General features: G+C 50.3%; 1 protein-coding gene across 5 annotated transcripts in view; it reads right to left on the bottom strand.

Annotated features, from left to right (window-relative positions):
• Window positions 1-14,509, bottom strand: part of TCF20 (transcription factor 20) — a 189,189-nt gene that overhangs the window by 35,220 nt on the left and 139,460 nt on the right. For all 5 annotated transcript variants that reach the window (XM_062202750.1, XM_062202753.1, XM_062202755.1 and 2 more), the window contains exon 2: window positions 6,583-12,291. In XM_062202750.1, the coding sequence (XP_062058734.1) occupies window positions 6,583-12,255 (5,673 nt within the window). In that variant the 5' untranslated portion in view covers window positions 12,256-12,291. The remainder of the gene's footprint in view (window positions 1-6,582; window positions 12,292-14,509) is intronic.

Here is a 14,509-nt window from a genome sequence, read left to right as displayed (position 1 = left end):
AGCCATTATCCTCCATGCTCTCTCAGTTGCCATCTGCGTGCTCCTTAAGGTTGTTAGTTCCCAGAGCCTGGCAGGGCTGTGCCACCAGCCCCTCTGCCGAAGTCCCTCAACTCCTGGTCTCTGGTCCTCACCCTCCTGCCTCTCCTTAGACACACCCACAGCAACTGCTCCCCTCCTCTGTACTCTGCTCCTACCCTCTCTGGCACTCCCTCCCTCACCCTCTCCACTCTGCCATCCTCCTCCCCAACCTCTCTCTGGCAGTCACTTCTGTAACAGCCTGTCTGCCTAACATACTCATTAAGAGCAGACACCAAGGCCTCTTCAGGTTCCTATGGCTCTCAGCATATAAGGAGGAGCTTCCAAAGGTTTGTGGGAGAATGGAATTAAAAGATAACACAGGGTAAGCTTTTCGTGCAGTAAAGATGTTGTTAGGGACACCCACATCCCAGACTGGACTGCCTGGTTCAAGTCCCAGCTTCTGATACAGTTTCCTGCTAATGAACATCCCGGAAGACAGTAGATGACGGCTCAAGTACCGGGGTCCCTGCCAGCCGCATAGAGACCTGGATTGAGTCCCTGGACCTGGCTTTGGCCTGGCCCAGTCCTGGCTGTTGTGGGCATTTGAAGAACCAGTGGATGGAAGCTCTCTGTCTGTCTGCCTCTCAAATATGTTAAAAAAAAAAAAAAAAAAAAAAGTCAAAGTGGGGCAGAAGGAAAGGGAACTCTGAAGAGATGATGAGTGGATGCACAAGTCACACCCTCAGAAGAGTGAAAGTTATTTTTACATGGAATGGTAGGAGACTGTCTAAACATTTAACAAAAATCTGTAGCCCCTGAGGGAGCAATGGGGGAGCCTGAAGATTTAAGTTTAGAGCCTTTACCATAGAGAAGCAGTATAGGGTCAGAAACACCTGTGCCTAAACCTTCTGTCATTAAATGAATCAGGCCAAATTTTCAATCCTTAGAGAATATAATGAATTTGAAATAGCTGAAATTATAGCCAGTATTTAAGAAAACAAAAAACATGTTCGATGCTGGGTGTCCTATGTTATTTTAAACACCTGCCCCCTGATTAGGCCTCTTACAAGGCAGGGTCACCAGCCGTTCGGGCATGGGAGCTAACAGATTTACGGTGGCTACATCATTCTAGGGTGCTTTTTCCTTTCTGCAAACTACACTAGGATTAAGAGAACAGATGTAGGCATTTGTGGGCAAGGTTTGGGCTGATTCCTACAAAACGCTCAGAAGTTTACACACACAATGTGCACTGAGGTAGTGGGCCATGGGCGAGTGCCTGGGTAAGACCCTGGGGTGATGGTTCAAATAACTGGGTTTCTGTCATCACAGGGGAGTTCTGGATTAAGTCTGCACCTCCGGCTTCAGCCCCTCTGGTCACTGTGTGCATTTAGAGAATGAACCAGCAGATGGAAGCACTCTCTCAAATTAATTTTAAAAAATGGAATGAAAAAATGTTAACATTAAAGGTTAAAATAAAACACTGACAGAGGATACTACTCAGGATGCCTGCATCCCATATTAGAATTTCTGGTTTGAGTCCCTGCTCCACTTTCAATCCAGTTTCCCACTAATAAACACCCTTGGAGGCAGGAGCTAATGGCTCAAGTACTTTGGTCTCTGATACTCTGTGGGAGAACCAGATTGAGGCCTTGGCTCCTGGCTTTGGGCTGACCTTGCTGTTGCAGGCATGTGGGGAATGAACCCGTGGATCAAAGATCTCTCTGCCTCGGTCTGCTCTGTTTCTCTCTACTTTCCAAATAAAATAGCAATAAATTAAGAAGAAAACACTGACAGATGGTCATATATACACACCAAAAAGGAACAAACAAAACAAACCAACCCACCAAAATGCTGGGACTGTCAGAGAAAAGCTCACAAGCCAGCCATCAACCCGGGCAAGCTGATGGTGAACGGATTGTTGTAGTGCTCAAATGTGATTACTTAGAGGATTTTATACGTTAGAGTCTCAAATGTTGACTTCTTTTAAGACCTTACATTTAAAAATACTCTCTCTCTCTCTGCCCGTCACTCTGCCTTTCAAATAAATGATCTCTTTTTTTTTAAAAGGGTGTTCTAATTTCAAATACATACACATATATGTATAGCACATTAATATGCACTTTAAAATTTTATTTATTTATTTGAGAAGCAAGGAGACAAAGTTTCCATCTGCTGGTTCACTTTCCAAATGCCCACAACAGTTAAGGGGCCAAAGTGGGGGCTAAGGAACTCAATTCAGATCTACAGGTGGCAGGAACCTAGTGACTTGAGCCATCACCACTCTCTCCAGGGTGTGTATTAGAAGGTGGAGTCAGAAGCCAGAACTGGGAACCAAACCCAGGTACTCCCACATGGAACACAGACATAAAACCAGCACCGTAACTCCTAGGCCAAACACCCGCCCCAAATACACAAGTTCTCCCTTTTTACCAGACCTGGTTGTAAATTCTATTGGTAATGCAATGACAGTGTTTTGGAGGGAGATGTAGGAAGGAGAGGCTACTATTGACTGTCCAAGAATACTATGATCCTGTCTAATATAATCCTTAACTATGATTGAAGGTCATTTAAATACATCAGGTATAGCAAGCTTTACACATAAATTAATGTAAATATTCTCCTCTAATTTTGGTCGACTGAATATGCATTTATACTAATTGTTCACATCCCACAAAAAAGGGGCAGGGGTGCAATAAGCCTGCTCAAGACAAGCCCATGAGGACACTCAGAACAGAAGAGGAGCTGGAGCCAGAACAGGTAGAAAACGAATGACTCAGCAGAAAGAAAGGCAGCAGCAAGCGAAGACCGTCGCTAAGGAGCCGCTGGAAAGCAAGCCCCCTTGTGGCACAGACACCTCAGAGGTGGAGCTGGAGTTTGTAAGAGGAATTACAGTCCTGGCTCAGCCCAATTCAGCCAGATAACAGTGGCCCCCTCAGAGGGGCATGGAGTTTACTAAGAACAGGTAGGAAAAAGTCAAAGTCTACACATTAAATGATGAGACTGTATCCCTTCCCGCACCTCTTTATATCCCTTCTGCACTTGGCTTTGTAGATGATGGCACTCAAGCTTATATTTCTACATAAGAAACCTTAAGATTTTCATCTGGGAAAACTTATGACAATTTAAAGACCTAAAGGTGTTGACTGGCACACAACTTCACCACACTGTAATTCAAGGTTTCAAACCATGCTTTTAAAAGACTACCTTTCCTAAAACTATAAACAGATGGCCAAGGATGACCAGGCATTTGAATATTCTCTAACTAGAAGAAATGGAAAATTTGACAGGAAGATTTAAAATACTACAAAAAACAGCTTATAATAAGCTCAAAGGGGCCGGCATAGTGGGTAAAGCCGCTGCTTGTAATACTGGCATCCCATGCGGGCACTCGTTCGAGTCCTGGCTGCTCTACTTCCAACCTGGGTCCCTGCTGGTGCTCCTGAGAAGGCAGTGGAAGTTGGCTCAAGTCCTATAGCCCCTGCACCCACATAGGAGACCAGACAAAGCTACAGGCTCTTGGCTTCACCCTGGCCCAGCCAAGGCTGTTGTGGTCACTCTATAACTCTGCCTTTCAAATAAATAAAATCTCTAAAAAAGAAAAAGGCAGGGGGGAGTGTTGTGGTATAGCAGTTTAAGCTGCCCCTTGCTCCACCAGCATCTCATACCAGAGTGCCAGCTGAAGTCCTGGCTGCTCTGTTTCCAATCCAGTTTCCTGCTAGCATGCCTGGGAAGGCAGCAGAGGATGGCTCAAGTACATGGGGCCCAGCCATCCACATGGGAGATCAGGATGGAGTCCTGAATCCTGGCTTCAGACATTTAGGGAGTAAACCAGAGGGTGGAAGGTAATATCTCCCCCATACTCAACTTTCAAATACATACATACTCAGAAAAGAGGAGGAGCTATTGCAGCTGTAAACCAGGCTCTGATTATTTAGACCTAGACTGAGTTCCAGGCTCTTGGCTTCAACTGGGCCAGAAGTGAATCAGGGCATGGAAGCTCTCTGTCAATCAAACTGGGAGGAAAAAAGAAAAAGCATGAGGGTGGCATAAAGACAGGTGCACGCAGGTAAGAGCTCACCATCTTTACTCCCCAAGTGGGAGAATTGAAGGACGATGTACTCTCTTAGAATGAAGACACAGGAAAGACATGGGAATCATGACACAGAGCATTCAACAGAGGAGTAGATAAGGACGAGGAACTCCCCAGGACAAGAGAAACAGACTTATGGGGCTGGTGCTGTGGCACTGAGGGAACAGCTGGCCTTTGCAATGCCAGCATCCCTTATGGGGACCAGTTTGTGTCCTGGCTACTCCCCTTCTAATCCAGCTTGCTGCTAATGGCTTAGGAAGAGCAGCAGAAGATGGCCCAAGTGCTGGGGTCCCTGCCCACCTCTGTGAGAGACCTGGAAGAAGCTCCTGGCTCCTAGCTTCAGCCTAGCACAGCCCTGGCCATTGCAGCCATCTGGGAAGTGAATCAGTGGATGGAAGATCTGTCTCTGTAGCTCCAACTTTCAGATAAATGGAACTTAAAGAAAAAAAAAAAAAAAGGAAAGAAACAGACCTAAAAACACGTATTTCAATTAAAGACATGGCCCTCGGGGGACTGGCGCTATAGTGTAGTGGGTAAAGTTGCTGCCTGCAGTGCTGGTATCCCATGTGGGTGCCGGTTCCCCATGTGGCTGCCGGTTCAAGTCCTAGCTGCTCCACTTCTGATCCAACTCCCTGAAGATGGCCCTGGGAAGCAGTGGAAGATGACCCAAGTCCTTGGGCCTCTCCACCTGTGTGGGAGACCTGGAAGAAGCTCCTGGCTCCTGGCTTCGGACTGGCCCATCTCTGGCTATTACAGCCATTTGGAGAGTGAATTAGCGGATGCAAGACGTCTCTCTCTCTCTCCTCTCTCTCTCTCTCTCTCTCTCTCTCTCTCCCCCCTCTTCCTCCCTCTCTCTCCGCTTCCTCCTTCCCTCTCTCTCTCTGCATAACTGCCTTTCAAACAAACAAACCAAAAAAACCTCAGACAGACATGGTCCAGGGGGGCCAGCACTATGGTGTAATAGGTTAAGTAAGCCTCTTCCTGCGGTGCTGGCATCCCCTATGGGCAATGGTTTGAGTCCAGACTGCTTCACTTCCTATCCAGCTCCCTGCAGATGACCTGGAAAAGCAGTAGAAGACGGCCCAAGTGCTTGGGCCCCTGGACCCACATGGGAGAGCCAAAGCAGCTCCTGCCTACTGACTTCAGATTGGCCCAGCTCCAGCTGTTGCAACCATTTGGGGAGTGAACCAGCAGATGGAAGACCTCGCTCTCTGCCTTCCTCTCTGTAATTCTGCCTCTCAAATAAATAAACAAATAAATCTTTAAAGGAGGGGGTGGCACTATGGCGCAGTGGATTAAAGCCCCAGCCTGCAGTGCGGGTGCTGGCATCCCATATGGGCAATGGTTCGAGTCCTAGCTGCTCCACTTCTGATCCAGCTCTCTGCTATGGCCTGGGAAAACAGAAGATGGCCCAAGTCCTTGGGCCCTTGCACCCACGTGGGAGACCTGGAAGAATCTCCTGGCTCCTGGCTTTGGATAAACTCAGCTCTGGCTGTTTTAGTCATTTGGGGAGTGAATCAGCTGATGGAATACCTTTCCCTCTGGCTGCACCTCTCTCTGTAACTCTTCCAAACAAATAAAAAAAATAAATCTTTAAAAAAAAGAAAAAAAAAAAAAAAAAAGACATAGCCCAAGAAAATTAACCACAAATGAATACATGAACTAGTAGTACTAGAGAAATAAAATATTCTAGAAGTAAATATAGTCACAGTATACCTTTAAGAGTATCATAACAGATGCTGAAAAATGATTTAAAAAACATAAAAGGCAGTTAAAGCTTATTATTTAGAAACAGAAGGACCTGGGAGAGGAAGCAACCTTTGAAAGCTCAAGCTGTAGCAAGTGAACGCCCCTGGAAGCAGGAGTCGGGGGGAGAAGGGAGCCCTGTCTGTCACGAGCTGTTGTGGTACTAACACGACTCTGAAACCTACAGGCACGTATTACTGATGAAAGGAAAGCTAAACAAATTTGGAGTGGGCACTGAGAGGCAGTGCCACCGCCTAGGACACCCACATCCCATATTGGAGCATCTGGTTGGAGTCCTGGCTATTCCACACTTCAGATCCAGCTTCCTGCTAATATCCCTGGGAAAGCAGCAGATAATGGCCCAAGTGCTTATGTTCCTGTTACCCATGTGGGAAACCTGGATGGAGTTCCAGGCTCCTGGCTTCAGCCTGGCCCAGCCGGAGCTGTTGCAGCCATTTGGGGAATAAGCCAGCAGATGGAAGCCAAGTGTCCCTCTGTCACTCTGTCTTTCAAATATTAATACAGCTCTGAAAAGAAAAAAAAGGGGAAAAGGAAAACCAGCGAAATGAAATCTTCCAAATAAGGTATTATTTTCTATCATTTGGGGATGGGGGCTCGAATTGAGAGAAATAATCATGAAGATATTTTAGAATTAAACAGCAAGGTCCAAGAAACAGAAGCAAAACAAGGTAACAAAATTCCCAATCTGGCAAGGGGCTTCTACTCACCATCTCTCTGGCTATTTCCAGCGCTTCTTGCAGGCCGTAGAGCCTGCCGCAGACCAGGTAGATACCATTTGCCCAGAGAATACAACCCTCATGGACCCAGAATTCATTGCTGTCAAGAGGTAGTTCAGGGATTTGTAACTCCAGCTCGGGGCCACCTTCTGAAGTGGTGGGCATGGAGGGCTTTGAGTCCAAAACAGTCTTCTCGCTGCTGCCCTCTGCGGCGGCTTTTTTACAAGGAAGCCCCCTGGACAGGGACCGAGGGCCTCCGCCACAGTCTTCCGAGCGGTGGCGCCGCTTAAACCTGGGGTGCGCCGCCAGGCTCCTCTGCTCCTTCTGCTCCTCCTCCTCCTCAGTGTCCGTCTTGGAGCCATTCGAAGCGCTTTTGTGCCGTACCTTAACTTTGCTCTGCATCTCTGCGGCCCTCTTAGGGGGTGGATTCTTCGGGAGAGTGGCTGCGTAATCTTGCGGATAAAAGGGTCCAAAGAGGTCACCCATGTTCCGGTAACTGGCCCACTTGCCACAAAGACAGCAAACCAGGTGCCCCATAACAGAAGACTCTGTCACAACGGGTCCCTGCAGCACAAAGGACGAAGCTGGGAGCACCTTGCTTTCAGTGCTGCTGGGTGGAGGGGTCAGTGACCTCTGGCCCTTGCGACCCCTCACCAATTTGGTCTGTTCTTCTTCTTCAGCATTGATGATTGTACACACAGCTCCGAGTTCACACTTATTCACTACGTGGATGTAAGGGAAGAAAGACTTGTTCTTGGCGTCAGTTTTATCCAGCGGCTGGGTGGCGTACTTCAGTTTGATCTCAGGTTCTTGAGGTTCTACGATGGGAGCTGCTTGTTTGGTTTTCCGCTTCCTTGGCTGGGCCCCAGGCTTCCTTCTCTCCCTCCGCTGCCTCTGCTTTTTTGGCTTTGGTTCTCCATCTGCAGAACCTTCTGGTATCTGCGGGGGCTGAGGTGGGGGAGGCGGGGGCTGCTGCTGTTTCTTTTGCTTATTCACGCTCCCAATGGGTCTTCCCTTCTTCTTTCCGGATGGGAAATATCCCTTTGGAGGGAAACTCTCCTGTTTGGGCGAAATCGTCACCGTATCGTTCTCTTTCTCTTCAGCCTTGGGGTTTGTCTCAGGGGCCAATATGCCCACTGGGGGTACATTCTTTGAGTCAGTGAAGATTAAAGGTGCAGTCCCACCCAGGGGACCATCTGGTCTCCCTTGGTTACCAGGCTTCTGTGAGGTCACGGAGGCCATGGCGCCAGGGGGTTCCTTTCCAGCAGGAACTGTTTCTGGACGTGTCTCTGTCTTCACTTTGTCGTCCCCACTGCCACGCCAGTCTTCTGAAGACCGTGAGAGAGGCTTCTCCACACTCAGCTCCTGGTGTGCTGGGCTCACCAGGTCAGACACCACCTCGCCTTTTCTCTTCTCCATCTCAGCATCCTGAATGGCTGCGCTGCCGCCCTCGGGAGGCCCACTCTTCAGAGACAGGATGTCATCGAGCGTCACCGTGTCTCCCCCAGCCTCTGCGCTGTTCGAGGATGCACTCCTCCTGATATTTGGGGACGTGATCTTCTGAACTATAGCTTCCAATTTCAGTCCCCGTCCTTTCCGTGGGGGCAGTATTTTGGTCTTAGCAGGGCTTGTGAGGGTAACAGCAGGGCAATTTCTATTATCTGGACTTGGAAGGTCCTTGGCGGACTCTCTCTTAGGGATAGACTTGATGTCCTGACTGTGAGAAAGATGGGCGTAGGAATTGAATGCTTTATCAGCGCCTTCTTTCGGTGGGTGAAGGAGGCGTCCTTTATCATCAGCGTTGCTGTTCTTTACCTCCTGTGACTGCCTCTTACTGGGAATGGGAGAGATGAAGGAACGGACACGCCTCCTCATGATTAAGGGGTTTTGAGAGGAGTGGTCCTCTTGACCTGGAAGCCTCAGCATGACATTACCAGGTTTGGACGACTGTGCAGACTCAGCTAGTCCATGTCCGTCAGTCTCATGGGGCGGCCCATACCTTTTCTGATTGGACATCCCTGGAGGACCGCTGCTTTTGGCTGGAGAAGTTTGCCGAGAAAGATCCCAACAAGACTCTTGCTGCAACTTCTGGGAGCCATGCTTCAATTCCATGCCTTTGTTGGGCAGACCATCACCAGGCACGAGACAGCGCCCGGCCTCCTGAGCGCTGGAGTCGTGGTAAGTCCCTACCGGTGGGCCATACATCATACCATCCTTGTCATTCTTCAGAGGGCTCCGTACTCTGTCAAGAAACTGCTGCTGCCGTGGGCTCTTCCGGGGCCCCTCCTGCCGGTGCTGTGCGGCAGCAATCACACCCTGAGCAGAGCTGCTGCTCCAGTCCTTATACTCCTCTTGCTGCTGTTGGTACATCTGCCTCTTGTAATGGAGCTGCGAATTCAAACCTGTGGGGTCGCCATAGGCGTGAGCCCGAGTGTTTGCATGATAAGCAGAGGCCAGGCTTTCTGAATTGGGAGAAAAGGGTGCGTGTAGAGAACTCCTGTTGGCCCTCTCTGAGAAAGCCATGTGTGGGTTCATGTGATGAGGGTCTCCCCCTGGGCCTCTGCTCCGCCCAGGAGACATCTTCAACTTTTCTGCGAAGTCATGATACTGAGAAGGAGACCGACCCCTCATACTTTCCCGACCACCAACCCTGCTGGGGACCCGACGCACTGGCGTGGGTCTGCTGTCCTGGGGACCGTAGTCTGAGAGGGACTCGTGGGCTGCTGCCCCTGGACTGGCATTACCACGGTAAGACTCGTGCTTGATGCTGCTAGGATGGCAGTGGTCTCCAGACTTCTTGTTGTTGAAACTAGCTTGGGATTTGGATTGTTCAAAGTCTTCCTCTTTGATCTGCCCGCTCTGGGATTTCAGCTTTGCTTCCATGGATACCAACCCGCCTGGAAGAATGACGGACTGACTTAAGTTTGGGTTCAGACGTTCATTCCTCCCAATTCTGGTGTCAGCACCCATGTGCGCCAGGGAGTGGGCCCCCGGGTCCCTGACAATCTGTCTCAGTGGAGAAATGTCACAGATCACGGATCTTCTTTCAGAGAGGGAGCCTCCGGGCTCATGGGCTGATGACTGAGGCTCCATTTCAAACTTTCTGGGAATTGGATAGTCAGCCAGACTGATCTGCTTCAGCTCAGGAGCCGTGCTGCCAGCTTTCCTCTCCCAGGGGCCCCAGTGAGGGTTTTCTAACAGGGATCCAATGCTCTTGTTCAGTAGACCCCTGCTGGCTAGTTCATTGGTTTGACTGACTAAGACGTTGGGCCTTGAGCTTCCTTCTAGCCCGGCAGCCATCCCCTGGTGCTCCTGAGCACTCCTGGAGTATCTCCTGTCCGGGTGGTGGTGGTAACCTTGAAGCACTTCCTGCAGGAGGCTGGGGAACTTCTCATTTCTACCCTTTCGTTCCCCATGGCCAGTGAAATCTCCCTTTTCTTGCCCTGTAGGATACTGAGGGAAGCTGCTGACATTTCGCGACATAGCAGACCCAAAACTGTCTTTGTAACTGTAGCGCAGGCTTCCAGGGGATTTGCTGGGCTCGGTCCTGCCTGTGAAAGCAGGCCCCGCCGCAGTGTGGCCAGCCTGGCCATTTCCCTCTCCGTTGTGGCTGGAGTTGCTGTCTCCGTTTTTGCTTCCTTTGCTCCCTCCTCCTGGAGGCTCCGGCTGTGGAAGTGGGGCAAGACTGCTTTCCTTGGCTGCACCGTTGCTGGGGGGCCTCTGAGTGGCTGCAGGATCATCCTCCTGGGAGCCTTTATCTTGTCCACCAGGCTTTTCTACCCTACTTGCCATGGTTTCCCGGGAGACAATTACCCCAACCGTCTTCTCATTGACTTTTGGGTTCCCCTCAGAGGACAAGGCTGTGTCCTTGACACCTGGCGAGGTGGCTTCTTCTCTGGTTACAGGACTGGCACTGAGTCTGGGGGCTTCGTTTTGAGCACCTTGTGCAGGTGAGGAGCCAGCTTTCTCTGAGGCCCCCCCCTTGTAGGTGGTGTCAGAACTGGTGCTCTGGCCACTCAGCTGCCTCACTCTCTCCCCTTGATCCTCTGAGCTGCTGGAGCAGCCGCCATCCAAGGACTCTGCCAGAGGGGACTTCAGCTGTTCTTCAGGCTGTGAGGAGCCCTCAGAGTTTGTGCAACTATCTGCCTTCTTAGAAGACGAGGAGGGCCTCTTGGAAGTCTTCTTCTGAGGTGTCAGGGCATCTGAGAGTAACATGTGCTGGACAGTGTTAGGAAGATTGGCCACTTGCGTACTCAGGGCACTCAGACTACTCAAGCCAGGATCTGTCAGTCGTTTCTCTGGCACCCCTTCCAGTCCAAACCCTTTGAGGCCTGCAGCATGAGAATTAGGACTGGGCATCATGGATGGGGTTGGACTGAGCTGAGGCATTAACTGTAGAATTCTGTTTCTGGAACCCATGGGCACACTGCCTTGGCCGCACTGGAGATTCTCTCCACTCTGCATGAGAGGAGATGGAGTAGAGCTGCAGCTTGGAGACTGGACCACCGAGGCAGCCGGAGAAGGGTTAGAAATGGGGCTGAAGTTCTGGTGAAACTGCATGGGGGACCTCACAGGAACCTCAGGCTGGTTATACTGCCCCACCTGGCTCTGTAGGGGCAGCTTGGTGGCAGCGTTGGTGTACTGCATCACGTGCTGAGCGGCGTGCTGCTGCTGCTGCTGCTGCTGCTGCTGTTGCTGCTGCTGCTGCTGCTGCTGCTGCTGCTGCCCTTGCTGGGTCCCTTGTGGAATCTTTGCCTGTTCAAAATTTTTCATGGATTGAGGCTGATAGCTGTAATTTGATTGTGTTCCATAAGCCTGTGCATTAGAACCCACATTATGGCCTTCATACTGGGACCCAGCATTCACGCTGTAACTGCCATCATAGCTCTGTCCAGACTGACTGAAGCGCTGTGGGGAAGGGAAGGAGGAGGAGGAGGAGGAGGAAACAGAGGACTGGTAGTGCTGGCCGAACTGACCCACTCTTAACTGGTAACCAGCAGCAGAGGACGGCAGAGTGGAAGGCCGCTGCATGGGCTGTAGATGGGACGAGCTGGACGCCGGCTGACCAGTGGCCTGTGGCAGAGGCTGATGGGACTGGTAAAGCTGCTGTCTCAACTGCTGCACTTGCTGCTGCTGCTGCTGCTGCTGCTGGCTAGAAGCCTGCTGCTGATACTGCGCACTCCCTGGAGAGAAAGGCCCTGTGTAATCCTGCTGGTAATGAGACACACTGCCGAGGGCAGAGTGCTGGGCTGGAAACTGGCCCACATGACCCTCACTCCCATACTGACTGCCAAAGCTGCTCCCCTGGGGGGGACCGTAGCTCTGCACAGGCCCAGAAGGCCGTCGCTGAGGAGGCTGTGGGGTTCCTGTTGCCACGGGGTCTTTGCTGCCTGCCATGTAGTAAAAATCTCCAGCCTCTTTCCTAAACCCCTGGTAGCCTTGATGGCCAGAGGTGTCGCTAGCCATCGCTGCAGCAGCTGCTGCTGTCCCTCGACGGCCACCGCCACTGCCGCTGCCACTACCGCCACCACCTGCACCTCCAAAATTCTGGAACATCTGGGCCTGGCGAGGGCTGAACTCTTCTATCCGGGATGAGCCGTGGACCTCCTGTGGGTAGCTCTGCTGGTTCCCGTGGTAACTGCTTTGCTCCCGGAAGGACTGCATACTGTTCAGCAGCACAGCAGCGGGCCAGCAGCCCTCCTGGAAATGGAAAAAAATAGGCGTTAGACACGGGTCTCTTCATGCAAATAAAGTCAAGTCAAGATGATGGAGGGCATAGGATAAGTCAGACGTCCAGGTGAAGCCGGCCAGTTTGAATTTCAACTCCTTTTATTCCTTATCCTGTCCATTTTTAGACAGGCGAACAGTGGAGAAATGGCCTCAATGTGAGGCAGGAATCTAGGCAGAGTGAAAAGAACACTCTGGATGTATGCAAATGTAAGGGTTTTTTTATAACTTCATTATTAGTCAAATGAGCCCCCCCAAATTCAAATGGGTTTTAAAAAAGGGGTTTTGTTATTACTAGAAATGAAAAACAGCAATACTTGGAATCTTCCAATTATGGTCGGGAGGGGTGAGAAAATCCAATTTTCTTTTCTTTTTTTGCTTTCACGCACGAGACTGATCACTGCACTGGCTGCTTGCCTCACTCCCCACCCTGAGAAGATAGAGCTGGCAGCTTTGCCCTGATCACCGATGACCCGTGCTGACCAGTGCACACAGGACACTTCCCTCTTCTCACTCGGGTTCCCTCCACAGCAGTCACCCACATAAACTGTGGGCTCATCTTCTTCTTGATAACACACTGTGACAATGCACCCCTCTCAAACGCCCACCTCAAATCCCAGATACAAAGGGTTAGACTTAAGCCAGAATGGCAGAAACTGTTCTTTCAGATCCTGTTCAGAGGTTCACAAGAAGTCCTGGCAGTTTTAAGGTCCACCTGGCTCACTGCTCGCCGACCGGGTACTCACTAAGTCAGTGTTGGCCATTACTGGGAGGGATACTTGGAGGGCAGCAAAAACAGAAAGCAAAGTAAGAACTGAGCAGGCTGAGGGCCCAGATTCTTCCCAAGTCACCTGACTGGGCTACCGCTTCCCACGACCTCTGCCAGTGGCTCAGGTTCCTAGCCCACTTCATTACGCAAAGATGCTGCTTTTCCCTTTGCCTGCGCCTGGCTTCTTCCCAGAGTCAGAGATGAACAGGACAAGGCCAGACTTCTTGCAATGACTTAACATCAACTGTTTAAAGAAGTGGTTGTGAAGCACACACAGCTAGGGTAAGGCACTAACAGTTCTCCTACGACAGTTCATGCAGCTCATTTTCTTAGTTTCTCTCAAGGGGAGCTGGAAATGGCACTGCCTGCAGAAAACTCAGTGATCCCTTAAAAAGACAGCTTTACCCTGCTCTGACGGCCACCTCACACTCTGCGGCAGCCTGATGACCACTTTGCTCCTGGAACACACTTCTACCCAGAGACTCTCCAGCAACGCTGCTCTCACCTACCACATTTCCCTGAGAGCTACAGCACTTGCCACTCGCTTCCTTCCAGTCTCTGGGCTAGCACCACCTGGCTGATACCGTCTTCCCTGGCCATCCAACAGATTAAGTTGCCCCCACACCCTCATCCTGGCTTCTCCATTTCCTCCTGCTGCTTTATTCCCCACCCGCACCCCGGGGCTGATTTACAACAGACAGAAAACTCGACTTGTTTAGTCTGTCCTTCTCCAGCATGTAATCTCCTTAAAGAGAAGAGACTGTTCCTTGCTGTTATCCTCATGTCATTAAGACAGTAAGGAGCACGTGGCAGGCATTCTAGGTGAATGATTAAATGGTGTAGAGAACCAGGCTAGAACTTATATATTCAGAGATGGTGCTGTGGAGCACAGTGAGATGAAAGAATTGTGGGAAGAGACAATGAGAGAATGACTGGTCTAAAAGGCAGAGATCTAAAGACTTTGCCTATAAAGTCATCCAGGTCTGTTCCAGGGTAAAACACCCAATTTTGGTTCACACGAGGACCATAAGGAAAGACTTTCAAAAAGCCGACATAGATCACAACAGAAGATGGTCACTGATCCCAAGTGTTACAGCCTGAACACTTCTCAGTGAAATATCTTGAAGTGTACTTCCCTAGCTATTAAGTTTGATTACATGGTCACATGACTCAAAGTCATCTTTAAAGAAAATTCTATTTGAAAAGCACAGTGAGAGAGAGCCAGAAAACAGAGAGAAAGAGATCTTCCACCTACTGGCTCACTCCCCAAATGGTCCCAATGCTGGGTCTGGGCCATACCAAAGCAAGGAGCCAGGAGCTTCATCTGAGTTTCTCAGATGGGTGGCAGGAGCCCAAGTACTTGGGTCATCTTCCTCTGCTTTCCCAGGCCCAGTAGCAGGAAGCTGGATCGCAAGTTGAACA

This window comes from Lepus europaeus, chromosome 10 (genome assembly GCF_033115175.1).
Source record: "Lepus europaeus isolate LE1 chromosome 10, mLepTim1.pri, whole genome shotgun sequence".
Classification (NCBI taxonomy): Eukaryota; Metazoa; Chordata; class Mammalia; order Lagomorpha; family Leporidae; genus Lepus; species Lepus europaeus.
The sequence above is the reverse complement of the archived record's forward strand: the minus strand, read 5'-3'. Positions and strand labels throughout refer to the sequence as shown.